Source organism: Trachurus japonicus, chromosome 22 (assembly GCF_045865225.1).
Source record: "Trachurus japonicus isolate A0001 chromosome 22, Traja_1.0".
Classification (NCBI taxonomy): domain Eukaryota; kingdom Metazoa; phylum Chordata; class Actinopteri; order Carangiformes; family Carangidae; genus Trachurus; species Trachurus japonicus.
This window is the reverse complement of record NC_140928.1, coordinates 23,530,499-23,546,652: the sequence shown is the minus strand read 5'-3', so window position 1 is coordinate 23,546,652 and position 16,154 is coordinate 23,530,499. Positions and strand designations below refer to the sequence as shown.

The window sequence follows — 16,154 nt, the reverse complement described above, 5'->3', positions numbered from 1 at the left end:
AAATTGTCATTAAAAAAAGAAATTGGCTTCGCTTGTTTTGGCAGGAAGACACACTTGTTGGATTGAATTAAGATTACTTTCAAAGCACAAGGAGTCACAGTTTAATTAGTCGCAGACTTAATATCATAAAAGTAAATGACTAAGGAAAGTCTTAAATTCCATCAGTCCAGGGCAAAATACACCGGGGTCAGCCAATGTGAAAATGATGTTATTTTGTATTGTAAGCTATTCAATTATGCTAATTCCACGCCGATTTGAGGAAATGATTCGGCTGAGTTCGCCTGTATAATAATTTATGATATACTGGACACATACATTTTCTGACAGCCAAGTCCACGTAAATTACCAGTATTGTGAACGCAGTTCGGCGAAAGCTGAAGTCCTCCTCCTCCTCCACCTCCTCCTCCTGCTGCTGTCAGTTCAGTCCCTCTGTAGTGTGTTGTGACCGGAGGGAGGGTGCTGTAGGAGGAGTCCGTCTATCACTACAGTCTGGTTTATGTAGTTAAATTGCTTATAAGTATATCTAGCTATTTCTTAACGGCAGAGTTAGCACAACTCTCACGACCTCCCCCGCCTGTGTGTGATGTGCACACACACCTGTATGAAGCCGGCTAATTTTAAAAGCTAGCAAGCATGCTAGCATGCTACCTTTAGCTTCTGAGGAGTCTACAACTTTCTTTTTTTCCCTCTTCCTCGGCTCCTCGGAGCTAAATATGCCGACATGGCACACAGGAAAGAAGGTGAGCATTAATTCTGTCGACCACAACATTATGAAATGAATTAAAAAAACAAAAAACACTTAACGTTAAACGTTTTGTTTGTTCTTAGCTAGCTAACGTAGCTATTGGACCAAGTCTCGCGTTGATTACAAGCCATGTTGTAAACATAAGCACATGTAGGCTACCGCCTGATGTTGTTTACAGTGTCTGCGTCGCCTTGTCCAATGCGAAGTCATTGTGATACTTGCTTTCTAAAAGTTTGACAATTGTTTGTAGATTCGTGTTGGCAAAATTATTCAGATGAGTCTTTAGGCATTTTGCCTGTCGATGGAGTGCTGTAACTGTTAGTGTAAGTTAACGTTAGTAGCTATTATAATGCCGAAAACAGCACATCATGTATTTTTTGCATATTACTCATCATCTATTCACACTGTATGGTTAACATGTTCTGTTATTTGAATTACATTATTAAACTGACAGATTAGAAAATATTATGCAATGCAAATTGTTTCAGGTGCTTCACCATGCTAATGCATCTCATTAACACAATGTTCTCATATTCTCTCTAATGTAAATCATGTCATTTAGTATTTCAGTCAAAAGTACTCCAGAGGCTTTACCCTGCAGCTCCCAAATTGGAGAAGGAACCCAGCCCACCATGCATTGTAGAGACTCTAGCCAAGAAAACCTTTGTGAAAAGAAAAGGCACTGCTGCTGGTAAGATCAAAATCCCTCAAAACGTTTTGAGGGAATATTTCTCTCATCTTTTTTGCTTGACTTTTTGACTTTGATACACTAACCTCATCCCAAAGAACACACAAGAACATCACAACACACCATGCAAACAGAACTGCTGCCACCCACTGCTCTTAACACTGGGTTTCACAACCTTTCTTTATTTGCCATGTCTGTCTCAGGAGATGCAGGGCAGACGCAGACTGCAGCCAAGCCCTGCAGGCGGATGTACACGGTTCTACCTCCTCCTGCGGACTACAAGACACATGCTGAGAAATCTGTCACACTCCCCCAACTAGACAGAATAAATAGTGCCGAGGACCCAGCTGGTAAGTCGACCATAATCTTACATTTATGGCCCTGCGCCATGCACCATAAAGCTAGGAGAGATTTATGGCATGGGGTTTCTCCAGGTTGGCTCTCTAAAGTGTTGAAGTCACTCTTTCTGATTGTCTCTGCCACTCTAGTTAAGGGAAACAGACAGTGATAATCAATTGTGTTCCTGAACTGAGGCGAACTTGGATCCAGCACAGATGGTGTTTGATTATTGTTTCCCTTTGAACACTATATTAAACCTGTGTGTGCTTCCTAGCAAGGAGATACTTATCCTTGTTGTTTCCATCTTTGAGGCTGAACTGGAAGCTAATGTTCATGCCAAGTTGAAATATTCTTGATTAGTGATAAGAACCGTTGGCTGCCGATTTGATACAAGGATAAGTAACATCCTAATGGTCGATGATATGTGTCCTCTAAAGACTGTATTTTCATGAACCAGTGGAATGACCAGGCTGTAATGAAAGCCACGGCTCATTACCTGAACATCTTCATTTACATCTGCTTTAAGGCAGCTGACAGGCTTCTGCTTTACCTCAGTGAAATAAGAAATTTGTTGGCTCAGACAGTGCAGCAATCAGAGATGCCCACTAGAATAAATTATGAGGTTAAGTTTGATTAATTGCACTCGGCAGCCTAACAGTGTTAATGGAACACGTTTTTGATCTAGTGGGCAGTGAGCCTTGATGGAAATTGTAATCCAGATCTCTGTTTAAGGTCAAATTGAGTTGGACTTTACAAAGGTTTCATAATAATAAGGCCATCAATATGATATGATAGAAACACAACCGTAGTTGAAGTGATATAGCGATGGGCAAAGAGTGAATTAGAAAGCCTTGCTCATAGTCTTCATTTCCAAAATGAGTTTCCACACCTTGTTGACACCTTTTCAAGCCAGTCTGTATTCAAAATGTTGGAGAGTATGAAAATGGTAATAGAACTAATTTTAAAAGCTTCTTGGATATTGATGTGCTCTTGTACACTTCATCTAGTTCAGGGAATATTTGCAGAATTAAGTCCCTGATTGTTTTTTTTTTTTTTAGCTCTCTCTGTCCTACTGTACCCGCTGTTGGCTTCAGTTAATTTCTTTTGACACTTCCCTGAACAAAGAGTGTATGACTAGGTTATCAAGACATGACATGATATTTAAACTTACCAGGCACTTCATTAGAAACGCCATACTCTGATTGGTTATATGGCCTCCTTTGAAACAAACAGCCTCAGTTCTTCTTTGGATTGGACACACATGATGGAAACAACTCTGAAATTTTGCTCCATGTTGACATGATAATCACTTCAGTATAGATGACCATTTGTCCACCTCACATTACTGCTGCATGTTCTAGCTGGCACATCCTAAAGATGTTCTATTGGAGGCCACAGAAGTTCAACCACACTGTCATGTTCATGATACCTGTCTGAAAGGATTTTTGCTTTGTGACGTACTTGGGGCAGACATTAGAGGGTGGGTCAATTTTGGACATTAAGGTATGCAAATGGTCAGCAACAATACCCAGATACGTTATTTATATACGTTATATAGTGCATGTGTAGCTCATCCACTCCACAGTTGGACATTTCTGCCCACCGCAGTTACAAACAAAAGTGGTTTTCTGAGACTTCACTGTAGCTTTTCAATCAGCTCCCTCCAGTGTATCCATTCTCATCTGTCCTCGCTCCAACAAGGTAGAACTGCTGCTCACTGGACATGTTTTTTTGGTTTTTGGCTTCATTCTGGGTAAAAACTCTCGAGACTCTTTATCAAACTCCCAGGAGTTCCAGAGTTTCAGAAATTCTCTGAACAGTCCATCTGGCACCAACAACCATGCCCCAGTTGGAGTGACTGAGATCCCTTTGCCCTCACATTGTGATGTTTGATGTGAACAGTCCCTGAAGCTCCTGACTTGCATCTGCATGGTTTTATGCTCTGCGCGGCTGCCACATGATTGTTTGATTGCATAATGAAACGAATAAGCAGGTGTACAGGTGATTCTTGTAAAGTGCTCGGTGAGTGCATACTCCGCAAGAGCTGTGGCTGCTCAAGCTGTTCAGTGCTTTCAGAAGCATATTGACAAGACACACCGTGTTTAATTTTTAATCTACCACAAACGGACTCGGCTAATAAAACTCATCATTAATTTTGCATATTTGTACATGTTGTGTAAAAGATGTGACTCAGCCGAACTGCTCGGATGGTAGCAAGACTTACAGTAGATATTACATTGTGATTGAATACTATGATAAAAACACTTTTGCCTGAGAGTGAACTGCCAAACAAACAAATAACTGCAGGGCTAAAACAGAAGCGCACAAATCCTAATGATGATTTCCGCAGGGCAGGATGAATGTGGTAAATTTGTCTGTGCGTTGTGCCCGTTGAAAAAAGCAACTGTATAACGAGAGCAATCAGCTCCTTTTTTTATTTTTTTCATTTTTCATCAGACATAGTTCTGCATTCAAAATAAGGAATAAAGCACTGTGGGAGATGTAAATGTCATCGTTCGTGATAATTGCAGCATAAATTAAAGACTGAATAGAGGATTTTGTTTGTAATTCTGTCATGAAGCACCACATAATACCTCACACACAGTAGCCTATACTGATTCTTCTGTACTTGCATTAACTGCCTGCACTCTCAGCCTTGTTCTATGTAAAGCTAAGATTCAGCTGTTTTTTTCAATCAGAAGCCACATGAGCTGATTTTACTGATTAAAAATACAATCAGTGAAAAGGACAAAGTATCTAATTAGTAGAATCAGCTGGTGCTCTGATTGGCTGAGGGAAACCTGCAGTCTCTCAGCTCTTGATGCCACATTATTGGACAGTACTAGAACTCAACCCCCTGTTGGTTTGATTACAGGTGCCCCAGGCAAATCTGTTCCTTTAACAATGTGAACATACCAATCTGTCATTTGTTCATTCATCAAGAATACAGTATGTATCCATATGGACACTTTAATGTATTAAGTTTAACAATGTTTTGAAGCAAATGAAGAGCTAACAATCCTGTTGCCCACAGAAGAGAGCATCCATGAGAGCACTGAAGACCCAGACCAAGATGAAGTACAAGAAGACCAGAAAAGAAAAAGGAGAAGAAGGAAAAGGAAACAAACTCTTCATCAAGATACAGGGCAAGGTGGTACAGCTGCAGGGCGTGAGTCCAGCACAGGTCAGAGCCAGAAGGCTGGGCCTGAGGGAGAGGAGCACATGAGCAGGAACAAGAGGAGGAAGCTGAAGAAGAAACGGCACAAAGAAAAGTTACTTTCTATGGGTGTGGTGCCCCGAGCTGCTGCCCTGGAGTTCACCTACCAAAAAGATGGAGAAGAAGAAGATGAGGAAGAGGAGGAGGAGGAGGTGAATGATGAGAGGAGAGCTGCTGAAGTGTCAGACTTCCTCAGGACAACACTGGAAATGTATATATCTGATTGTAAGTAATGAGCAGAAGCTGTTTTATCTAATTGGGTCAAAGGTTTTGCTGTCTGTACTCCTCAATATTCAGAGCTAATATTTGGAAAATGAAATGAACAACCTGCCATAACAAGTGTGATACTGAATCATTTTGGGAGTTACTAAGCAAGTATAAACATAGAATTGAATGTTACCCAAAGCTAAATGCATATTAATCAAAACCAACGACCAGAATTTATTGCACTCCCGCTACAGCGCACATGCACCTTTTTTTAAACATGACATGCCAGCGCTGGTATGGACCTCACAGAGCGGCTCTTTGATTAAAGTTTAACAGCCAAAGTTACTGTGCTATACAAGTATAAAAAATGCCTGAAAAACTTCTAGTTGTCAGGCATATCTAGCTGAAACCAAGCCAAAGGAGACCACCAAATAAGTAAGATAACTCACTATTACAAAAGTCATAACATTGTAAAAGTGACACAATAAATTATGTTTAGTGAAGGGATTATTTGCTGCAGACTGACAATACTAAATCCAGCTTAGGGAAAGCAATTGCTCGCCTCGGTCACTGAGTTTTTAATCAAAGTTTTTAACTCGCCAAGAGAAAAAAGTTCATTAAGATGCAGGCAGGGTGGTCTGAAGATTAGGCTCTGACCAGTGTGCAAAACATGAGAAAGCTGCGCAGTCCTTGGTACCTGGTTTGCAGATGCGCGAGACATGATTAATTGCAAGACTGCAAAGATATGTGAGTCAAGCATTTTGTAAATATCAAGAGTGATGTTTTTCCCATTTTGTTGACACATGGTCTAGTGTTCCATTGGCAAGATATGAAATAATATGTTGAACAATTGTTGCTGTATATGCTGTTTGAGAGCAGAAACACTCCTCCAGTATTAGAAAAATGTTAAAGTATGATGTTGATTGTTTAAATTAACCAGCCACCCTTCTCCTTCTCTGTGCTCCTGCAGCCTTGAGGCACGGAAACAGCCCTCCTCTCCTGTCTGGCACAGTGGAGGACCTTCTGGGCCACATATCCAGCAGATGTAAGCCCATCTCTGTCCTGAAGCTACTCTACAGTCTCAAGGCTTTTGTTCAACGAAAAGAGACAGAGAAACTGGAAAAGGCACTTAAGGAACTCTCCAACAACTCCTGTCTGTCCGCAGGTCAGTGCACGGATCAGTCCAAACTATTAGAAGATTAAAATTGTATTTTCCAGGAAGAACAAGAGGCTATTTTTGGAAAGAGAAATGGTAAGAGCCCTGTTGATGGGAGCCTGACTTGTATTTTAATGCTGCCTCATGTTTCTTTCAAGCATTAATCCCTGTCCATACTGGCCTCCCCTTGCAAGGATCTGCCTCAGGCACTATACTGACCTGTCCCAGCAGGTTTACACTTGCCTCTGTCTGTCTGTGCTTGCCTCCCATTCTCTGTACCCTTACATTAATATTTATCCCTCACCTGAGCATGCCTGCCCTTACATGCCTTAATCATCCTTTACCTGTTTGTACCTGCCCATGACTTGCAATACCAGGGCTGTTCTTGTCCATATTACATCCTGCATGCCGGTGACCTCCACCATGAGTTAACTAACATGTTTCAACTTGTTCATATTGCCTTAAGTCTGTCAACACACAACACATCTCTCGTGTCCCTAGACACGTTTTCACCTGTGAGAAAGTGTGTGTGTGTGTGTGTGTGTGTGTGTGTGTGTGTGTGTGTGTGTGTGTGTGTGTGTGTGTGTGTGTGTGTGTGTGTGTGTGTGTGTGTGTGTGTGTGTGTGTGTGTGGTGTGTGTGTGTGTGTGTGTGTGTGTGTGTGTGTGTGTGTGTGTGTGTGTGTGTGTGTGTGTGTGTGTGTGTGTGTGTGTGTGTGTGTGTGTGTGTGTAGTGTTGTAGTTGGCTATCTGGCTGCATAATAGGATCAGCAGGGACTTTGTGCTGTCACGCGCACAAGTTTATGTGTGTAAGAACAAGAGTGAGACAGTCTAGCAAGGAGATTCAGGCCACTGCCATATCAGTGGTCACAAAAGTGACGCTTGTCTCTGCCCGTCTCTGTCGCCAAGACGACACAGTGTAAAACCCCGTTTGCTATCTTGTGAACGGCACTCACAATAGAGCCTGCCTTTAGCTGTGCCACTGCCTATCCCCTCCATGCACCTGCTCCTGGGCTGCCTGCAAGCTTTCCTGCCCCCCTCCCTCCTCACCCACATCACAATGTATGAGTCATGCTTCAATTCACTGCCATCAGATTGTATCACAGACCATCCACTTTATTAAATCAGCATTCTGGATTTTAATTTTACCCACATCCACTGCAATGCAGGAGCTGAACCATGTGCTCGTGGTGAGGTGCGCTTTGAGAGTCCTTCAAGCCAGTTCACTAAAGCTCCCCTCACTCTATCTAGCCTTGCAGTGGCAATCAGTTGACTGCAGGAGCAGCTCTGAAGCACATTTCCTTTTGAGTGTATTTTACTGCACCATGAGAGGAGAGCCTCTCATGAATGGCATCGGCTTCCCTGCTCCCCTTTTACATTGTCCATCTTATGTTCCTCTCAGACTAAATTGAATTCAATTTTTTCAAGAATAACTAAACTAAATATTCTGTCTTGGATGGCAGACAGATGTTCAAGGTTGAATGGCTACATGCATAGACTTGGAAGTAGATTTGCACTGTGCCAGGGGATTTTGATTTTGTATGCTCAAAACACAACAGCAAATAAGTCTCTTTGGTGAAAACCCTGACTGCTCCTGTGGTATTGTGTTGTCAGCAGTCTTAGCAGTAACTGAAACATTTCTCTGTGTGTCTCTCTGTGTTTTAGAGGAAGCCGCTGCAGTCGTTTCACTGTTCCAATACTGGATCACAGACATCCTTCCCATGCAGGGAGACAAGAACACAGGGCTCTCTACAACACACCCGTGAGACTGCCAATCATGCTGAAACAGAGACACTACTGAAGGATTATTTTCTACCACTGGATATTGAAATTTTCTTTCTTATATCCTGCATTGCAACATGTTGGATTTAACATGATGCTGTATAAAATATTTTTATTAAATATTTTTTGCTTTTTGCTAATCCAGTTTCATGCCTTATATTGTACAAGAAGAAAACAAGGCCAGTTAATCCTGAGCTTTGCAAATCCTTCCTCCCACCATGAGTAAGCCTGAAGTTGTCATTATTGGCTAAGCTGTAACTTACCACCCTGTTTGTTCGAGTTGTTTTTCATGTAGCTCAAATGAATCGGACATTTAATTGCTATTAGCATCACACTTGTCCACCTCATCCAACCCCCTAATTGCTATAGAAATAAATGTCAGCTCTGCCAAAGCTCAAGTACTCCTTGCAGATGTTATGACATTTAAACCCAACCAGTTAACCTAATAGCTCCTCAATTATCTACAGTACACTCCCCACAAATCAATTTCTGACCACGTTGCTATTCCATGTGCCTTTTCGAATTTGGTGTTTTCCCTAACAGCATTAGATTAATTGATAGTCCTTAGGGAGGTAGTCGTGATGACACTAATGGTGTCTCAGCATATATTCATTACTGGGCTGAATGATAAAGAACAATAACTAGTCCCCTTGCATTATTCTCCTCAAACTCTTGTTGCTGTTATCTAACTACATGCTCAATATAGCAGCACAGTATGTTGTTGATGGATCATGGGATCCAGTACCACCCAGGGAGTTGGTGACTTAACCTTCCGCATCACCATATCTGTCTACAGCTCAGGTAATCTATTCTAATACATTTACCCATAGCTCAATGCCAGGGGCTGAGTTCAGGAAAAGGGCAGAGAATTATCCGGGCTGGACACCTCAATTGTGACAACCTGTATGAGAGCTGTCTGCCTCAACTAGCTCCAGAGATACTGTTGTCTTTGTTGGAACTGGGATGCACCGGTAGAAAACCAGTAGGTTTATACTGTATACTGCACCGTACCGCCTGGCTCTGAGTGTGTGTCTTGTATTATAGTCATGAACAATTAGCATGAGGTCAGCCATCTGTGGCCTCCATTCATTGATGGATGCACCAGGTGCTGTGTCTGATGGAGGTTCATGGGCTCATTCTGCAGACATTAGCCAGAGGAGACAATCAGGGCAAAGATCGCATTGCCTGTTATGCTTATGTAACATCGCATTGAGTTCATCCTTTAGTAGTTTTAGCTCTCGGTCACTTTGATCCAAACTGAAATATCTCAACAACTATTCAGGAATTGTCCTTAATGTCAGAAATCCAAGGCATGAATCCTAAGAACTCAGTCGCAATCGCTTGATTTTTCAGCATCATCACTTGGTAAAAGTTTTCACAATCCATCAGTACAAAATTTGGTACATTTGGCATCAACAATTCCCAATTAGTGCACCCTAGTGACTTTTTCTCTAGCGCCACAATGATGTACCTCTGATGTTCCATCAGACATAAATTGCTAGGATAACTTAGGTTATCCCTTAAATCACTTATAATTGGCATTTTCATTCTCACAGCTCTCATTATGTTGTATTTGGCCACAGCAGGCAGCACAGCCCCCCAAAAAAAACACTTTAAATTGCACACACATCAAAAAACAAAGACGCATTTACTCACTAAGAGACTAAGCACGGAGTAAAATGGAGAGTGTATCGCAGATTTACATATACCAGAAACATGAAGTTGCTTCTGAGCAAAAAAAAAGGTGTCAATGTGTTGACCAGCTTTAAAAAAAACAGAAAAAAAACATCCCATCCAGTTAGGTAAAAAGTTTTAATATTGGCCGTCACTATGGTTTTTAACCTAATTCTGAATGTTCCTCGACGTTAACCACCAATTAGCAAATGTAAATATTATAGGCCTACCTGTAGATTGTTTGCATGTTAGTATTATTGGTGTGAGCATAGCTTATATGTTTGTTTTAAGTTTTCGTTCTTTTTTCCCTGAAATGCTTTAAAAGCTGCATACAGTAGTTTCTTTTGACAAACCCACTAGGGATCACAAGTCTCAGTGGTATCATATCGTCTTTGCGGCGTTATTGCCAGGGTTTGAGATTATTCATGGATGTATGAGTTGAGAGGCAGAATTGGGTCCTATTACCAGAGATGAGGAGAAGGTCATTGCTGGCTGCTCTCGCCAGAGAGAATTCCCCTCGTCCAGCAAGAGAGATGTTATCAGTACAGCTACCTCATTATAAGACCTCCCTCTAAGCTCAGGACCCTGAGGCCAGGAAGGATATTGAAGCTTATAGAAATTTGCTGACACAGCAGGAGAAGCCATTCACAGCATCAACAGGAAAACATCCAAATCAGCCCACGTGGCAGATTCTAGTGGTTCTGGCTTCAAATGACTGCGTTCTGCGTAAGGCTATTAGAGGAGCTGCTGAAGTTAGAAAGCATTTAAACTGCATGTTTACGTGTACTATTTCTACCTTGCAATCAACAAGTTTGCCCTCATTATTTCACACTTGGTGTGATAAATGAAGAGACAGGAATATGTGACAATATGCCTGAAATTATTTTGAGTCGAAACCAAAATATTGAAAATGTATGAAGTATAAAGTGTCCCCAACAGGTGTCCAAAAGATAATAAATAATAACAGTTTATTTTTATTTATAGTTTTCTTTCAGTAATTAATTTCAGTGTTCTTATATAATTTAAAGATAACACCACTTTCATTCTACTATTCAAGTGTCATCCCATCCCACGCTTGATACAACCTGCCGTCTGTTTAGTCTGACTTCTTTGTCCCTGCATGCCAGCTCCTGTAATCCCCTTAGACGCGCCACCTGCAGACTGTCTGTTATGTAAAGACGGGGCATTATAAGGGATGACCAGACTGTCCTGCATCAGATAGCTGAACAGAGGTTGAAGAGTCACCAACGTACACCCGGGCAGACCCTCTGTTGGTGGGTTCCCTGTCCTGGGAGTCCAGGGAGAGAAAGCCTCAGAGAGAAAAGAGCCAACAGTTATCCGGCCTTTGATTCATCCCTGATCAGACAGGAAGGCCAGCGTGGAACGCTCCAAAATGATTTTCAGACTCCCAAGACTGACTCCTGGATACATCAGGCTGCTGCAGGTGAGTCTCTTTTGTCAGTTTAATGTCCATAAAATAAGGGGGTTCTGGTTTGAATATTTGAATGCTAATGTGTTGTAGAGGTGTGTACATTTTAATGTCAAGTACACCCTGTAGCCACCTACTGCATATTTACATATGCTGTGATTTTTACTCTTAAAAGAAAAAAATAGCACTTGTGGGTATCAGGGGCTTCAAGTGCTGAGTCATTTGAAGTTTCCTGCAGTGGATTGAACTTTTTTTTGTTTGGACTTTAAGATCTTACAGAGAAAATTTTAGAAAGTCCTCTCAGTGTCTTGGATTTGAAATGCTGGTTGCATGGTGCTTGACATGCTCTGCCTTTATTGTTCCTTAAGGAGCAGAAGAAAGGGGGGGATTAAATAAATGAACAGTTTGGAATGCAGCCATTTATGTCATGAATATTTGCAAGGTACCACTTTTATGGCTGGGAGCAGTTTTAAAGGCTGAGACTGAGGATACAGTGAGTCGAGTCTGCCATTATGCAGCTGTTTTCAATGGCATCTCAGTTGTGACAAGATGATGAAATACAGCACCGGCAAATTATACCAAACATGCCATCCAAGCTGCTGTTTCTGTAATTGTAGGATGCATTTTGTTTTAGCCCACAGAACACAATGACTTTTTTTTTTTTGCACTGTTTACCCCAAACAATCGAGAAATCCCAGCCTACAACAGTCCATTGCATTGTAAATGGAAATGGGACCTGGCTGAGTGAGCCCCAGGAATGGTTTCCTAACTGCCTGTGACACATCTCCATTAGAAACTATGAAGTTTCTATTATTTGCTCCACTATACTCTTTATAATTGTCAAGGGCCCATGGAGGAAATTGCCCATGTTGCAAAATAGACAAGCTTTTTGTTTGTCAGAAGAGACAGTCTGAAAGTTGCTAAATGAGAGAGAATGGGTTTTTAATCTCTTGGGCGTTGATGGGAGGGCTGGATGAGGTGGGGAAACATTATGTCTCCCTCATTTGATGCAGACAATAGTTTGGAAAATGGGCCGCAAAGCGTGTTGTCTTCCTTATCTTTCTGTTGCAATGTCTTTCACACTTGCACCAAGATAATCCAACATTCACCTGATCTTGTTTCACTTTCCACTTCTCTCCTCTTCCAGACCCAGGCCTACCACAATGTGTCGGTGCCGTCTCCAGCTGAGAAATCCATGCCTGGTATGGCGGTGCTGCTGGGGGCCGTAGGGATTGGGATGTGTGGCTACAGCTCCAGGCAGTTGGCCCTCTACCATCGGCCCTCTGCCCGTGTGCTGCAGTGGGTCGGCACACACACTGATGCCAGCATGGTGGGCACGGCGGCCCATAGGGCCCCCATCCTGGATGTAACTCGTCGGGGCAATGCATGCCAGGAGATCCCACCTCCCTCCTTTGTGGGCGAGAAAGTTCCCTCAAATTAACCTGTGGTTTTAGATTGGATTAATTAAGGTGGGCCAACGTAATTGGTTGAGTTCCAGTAACTACACTACAGCACATCTACGATCGTAGCTATGCTGGCCCATTGTACAGATGTGGCCCATGTGCTCTCTACAGATGTGCTAAGTGTGGATTTCTGACTGAACCTGTATGTTGGCAGGAAACTGGGAGTGGTGTCTTATGGCAATATAGTGTAACACATACAGAAATAGTATAAATTATACTGGATTGCATCAATTAGTCACCAATATTAGAGTCTTAAATGCACATGAGAGAACACTAGGCAATGTGAATGATTGGATGAGTACGTAATGATGCTGGAACTTCCCAAAGACTGTTGCTGAATGTAGCCTGAATGCGCGAACATGTTTAATTTGGAGACATTGTGTGTCTTTCTGAGGCTTGCCATAATAAGGGACTGACGCTTGGCAGCGCCAGTCTGCACACAGATGGTTGGCAACCCTCTCTCTGTCCTCCCCTCATGCCCCCTCCCTCCCCCATCCCAACCTTCCCCAGGCAGACAGCCATGTGTAAGTGCTTGAGCATCCCATCCCTGCCCATGACTTCAATTGATTTCCTCTGAGGAGGAGCAGGTGCTATCCATCAAGAAGCCTGGCATTCGCTGGTGCAGTCTGTCAATCAGGAGACAGGCGTGGAGGGCTCAGGTTGTGGCTGAATCAGTGACTACGTGTTTTCAGAAAAGTTAGGTTCCTCGAGTTTGGTCAGGGTGGTGGGAAAACAGCAGATAGCGACAGGAGAGTTTTGCGGATAGAAAGCATATCTTAAGTTTGTTTAACATTTGATATCAAGACTGGAGTCATGTAAACAACACTTGCACTAATGCACCTTGCTGGATTATGAATCCTTATTTACCTGGCTCAGACGCTGCAGGTGGTAGGCGGGCAAGGTAGACTGGTGATTCCTCCTGGATAAACCTGTGTCCTCGGTGGGGATTAACCCAGGTGGAAAATCACCCCTGGCACACACTCATTAACCTAATCTGGTATTAGAGAGACCCACGAGAGGCAGACTGTTCCTGTGCATCCCAACTTCGTACCATTCCCCCTGCGGTGTCCACCAAGATGTCCTACTGTCATACTTAGATTTATAGATTATGGGATTGTTGTTTCCATTTGGCAGATAAAAGGGATTAAAGATTTGGCGAGACACTGAGCGTGGTTGAGAGTGCGTGCTGTGCCTTGTACGGATCGCACAGGGCCATACGGTCTTTAAAATTTACTGTCTCTAATGCTAGGCATGGATTTGTAAACAGCTACTGAATCTGAGGAGATGGTGTTACAAGTCATAAAAGGAGGAGACTTTAATGTCTCCACAAACAAGAGGACAGGAGGAGGAGGAGGTTTTATTAGTATCCTGAAAAGTTGTGAAAAAGGAGGATGGTGAGAAAGTCGAGCGTTTCATCACTTAGAGGTCAGCCAGACCTTGTAATCCATTTTTCCATTGCTGAAGAGCCATCCTTGTCTGCCTGCCAAACTGGGCCAGCGGCTAGTTGTGGCAGCCTGGGATTTTTTTAAAAGCACCAGTAGTGACAATGGAGAATGCTAGTGCAGTAGGTCACTAACAAAATTGTCATAATCCACTCAGCAGAGCGAGCTAATGGCTCCAACTGGCATCAGGCACTGAACAATTGGTCACCTTACTCTGCACTGTGACTGACACCCATTAACAGTTTTATAATGGGATTGTGATGATATCAAAGCAAGGCAATACTCATGGGCATCCGCATGCCTGATGGAAATGGAGAGGGCAAATTGAGACTTTTGAAACTTTTGGCAGTGATAGGTTCATGTAGATGTGCTGTGTGATGGTCTTCACCTGCTTTAAAATCCAAGTCTGAAAGTATTTTACTTGCTGGCACTCGGTGCATTTTATAATCATGTTCAAGCAGTGCACTCCCATGAGTGTGAAATCAACGTGGGTAGGGTTTGATGCACCTGGCTGGTTTTGATGGATTCTCTCCACTCTGCAGTGGTGCACAGTGACCACAGAGCACTGAGCAAACCTATTGATCTCAGTCAGAGAGTGAGGCAGAGCAGAGCCTGTCTCCCCGCTGCAGCAAACGTCCTGTTTCACTCAGCATCATCCAGTTTATGACGGAGAACTGCCAAGACAGATCACTGACAAAAGGAATATCAAAAAACAAAAACAAAACATGTTTGCTGTTGGAATAAAATAAAAAGCAGTGCTCATGTGCTTGCTGTGAGTTTCACGCATCAGTAGTACTCATCCATTACAATGCATACGGGTCTACAAACTTGAGTGATGTGTCCATTAGAGAGATATGCTGTGTAAGCAGTATAGTTGATATTTAATGAGAAGATGTTAGAAAAGACTTATGAAATAAAAGCATCTGGCAAACATGTTGCTCTACTGTTGCACTTCAGTCACACCTGTGGATCTCCTTGTCTCTGTACAGTGCTATGCAAATAAGTTGTTTTGTACAAAAAATAAACATTTTTAGTCCAATTATTCTGTTTTGATGTAATTAAGATTAATGAGATCATTTTGTAACAGTTTAGTCATCCATATATCCAAACCTCCAGTAAAGGTCCATGTTTTTTTCCTTCTTATACAATGAAAAACTATGACAGAGTTTCATTTGGAGGTGTACTTCAGTTTACTTACCAGTCAGTCAAGAAGAAATGTTGCGAGTTCAGCAGCAGACTTCATTCCTTTAGGCTACTTACCAAAAGCTGTATCCATTAATGTAAAACAATCATTCAGCTGTTATTTTATCTCTACCATATTCTCACTTCTACTGAAGTTAGCAGTGATAACCAACAGGTCCCTGGCCTGTCCGGTCACTCTCTTTATCCTCCAGTCTGCCCTGAGGATATCTTACTGCCCAGAGGATGTAATGTACTGTACCTTCTGTTTTGTGAATGCAGCCAAGCTCAAGCAACTTTCCAATTATCCACAAGAAACATTTGCTCATTCAGTAGCAGAGTAAACAAATGGCCTCTTGAAAGATGTGGTTAAGGTTTTTTTAATTGGGGGTCAATGGCATTCACATCCACAGTAGCTATTCTCTAAAATGGTTTGAAGGTTTTTGAATTTTGAATAAAACTTCTAGATAAAAACGTTCAGAAGCCATGGCTGGTGCCAGTCCTTGATCTTAAAGAGTCTGATAAGACCTTCTACCCCATTCACAAATCTGCAGGGTGCAGGATTCATCAATAGATATTAAGCAATTAACTAAAACATGTTCCTCAAATTAGAAACTAATATTGACTAATATGAATTGAATAGACAATGCACTTCACTTACTTTCACTTACTCAAAAAAACGAGTTTTCGGAGACTACAAGTGGCATATAATGACTCTTTGAGAATCTTGTTAAAACAGCCCAGATGGACCAGCGCCACTGAAATGTTTGTGAATGCTCGAGTCAACACTCTCCAGTCTGTCTTAAGAAATATCATGTAGGCTATAAGTTCATTT

General features: G+C 42.2%; 3 protein-coding genes across 7 annotated transcripts in view; 2 read left to right on the top strand and 1 right to left on the bottom strand.

Moving 5' to 3' along the window:
- Positions 1 to 469, bottom strand: part of dlgap2a (discs, large (Drosophila) homolog-associated protein 2a) — a 162,805-nt gene extending 162,336 nt beyond the window's left edge. For all 5 annotated transcript variants that reach the window (XM_085766848.1, XM_085766849.1, XM_085766852.1 and 2 more), the window contains exon 1: positions 347 to 469. The gene's annotated coding sequence lies outside the window, so the exon portion shown is untranslated. The remainder of the gene's footprint in view (positions 1 to 346) is intronic.
- On the top strand, positions 441 to 8,272 carry erich1 (glutamate rich 1). Its single transcript, XM_085766853.1, has 6 exons — positions 441 to 740; positions 1,308 to 1,436; positions 1,637 to 1,783; positions 4,807 to 5,214; positions 6,167 to 6,361; positions 8,016 to 8,272. The coding sequence occupies exons 1-6, from the start codon at positions 722 to 724 to the stop codon at positions 8,114 to 8,116; spliced, it is 999 nt and encodes a 332-aa protein (XP_085622979.1). The 5' UTR covers positions 441 to 721; the 3' UTR covers positions 8,117 to 8,272.
- A 2,717-nt stretch (positions 8,273 to 10,989) lies between these two features.
- Positions 10,990 to 14,866, top strand: LOC146964084 (uncharacterized). The gene is made up of 2 exons (XM_085767222.1): positions 10,990 to 11,250; positions 12,383 to 14,866. Exons 1-2 carry the CDS (start codon positions 11,200 to 11,202, stop codon positions 12,674 to 12,676), a joined length of 345 nt encoding a protein of 114 aa, XP_085623348.1. The 5' UTR covers positions 10,990 to 11,199; the 3' UTR covers positions 12,677 to 14,866.
- The last annotated feature ends 1,288 nt before the right edge of the window (positions 14,867 to 16,154 follow it).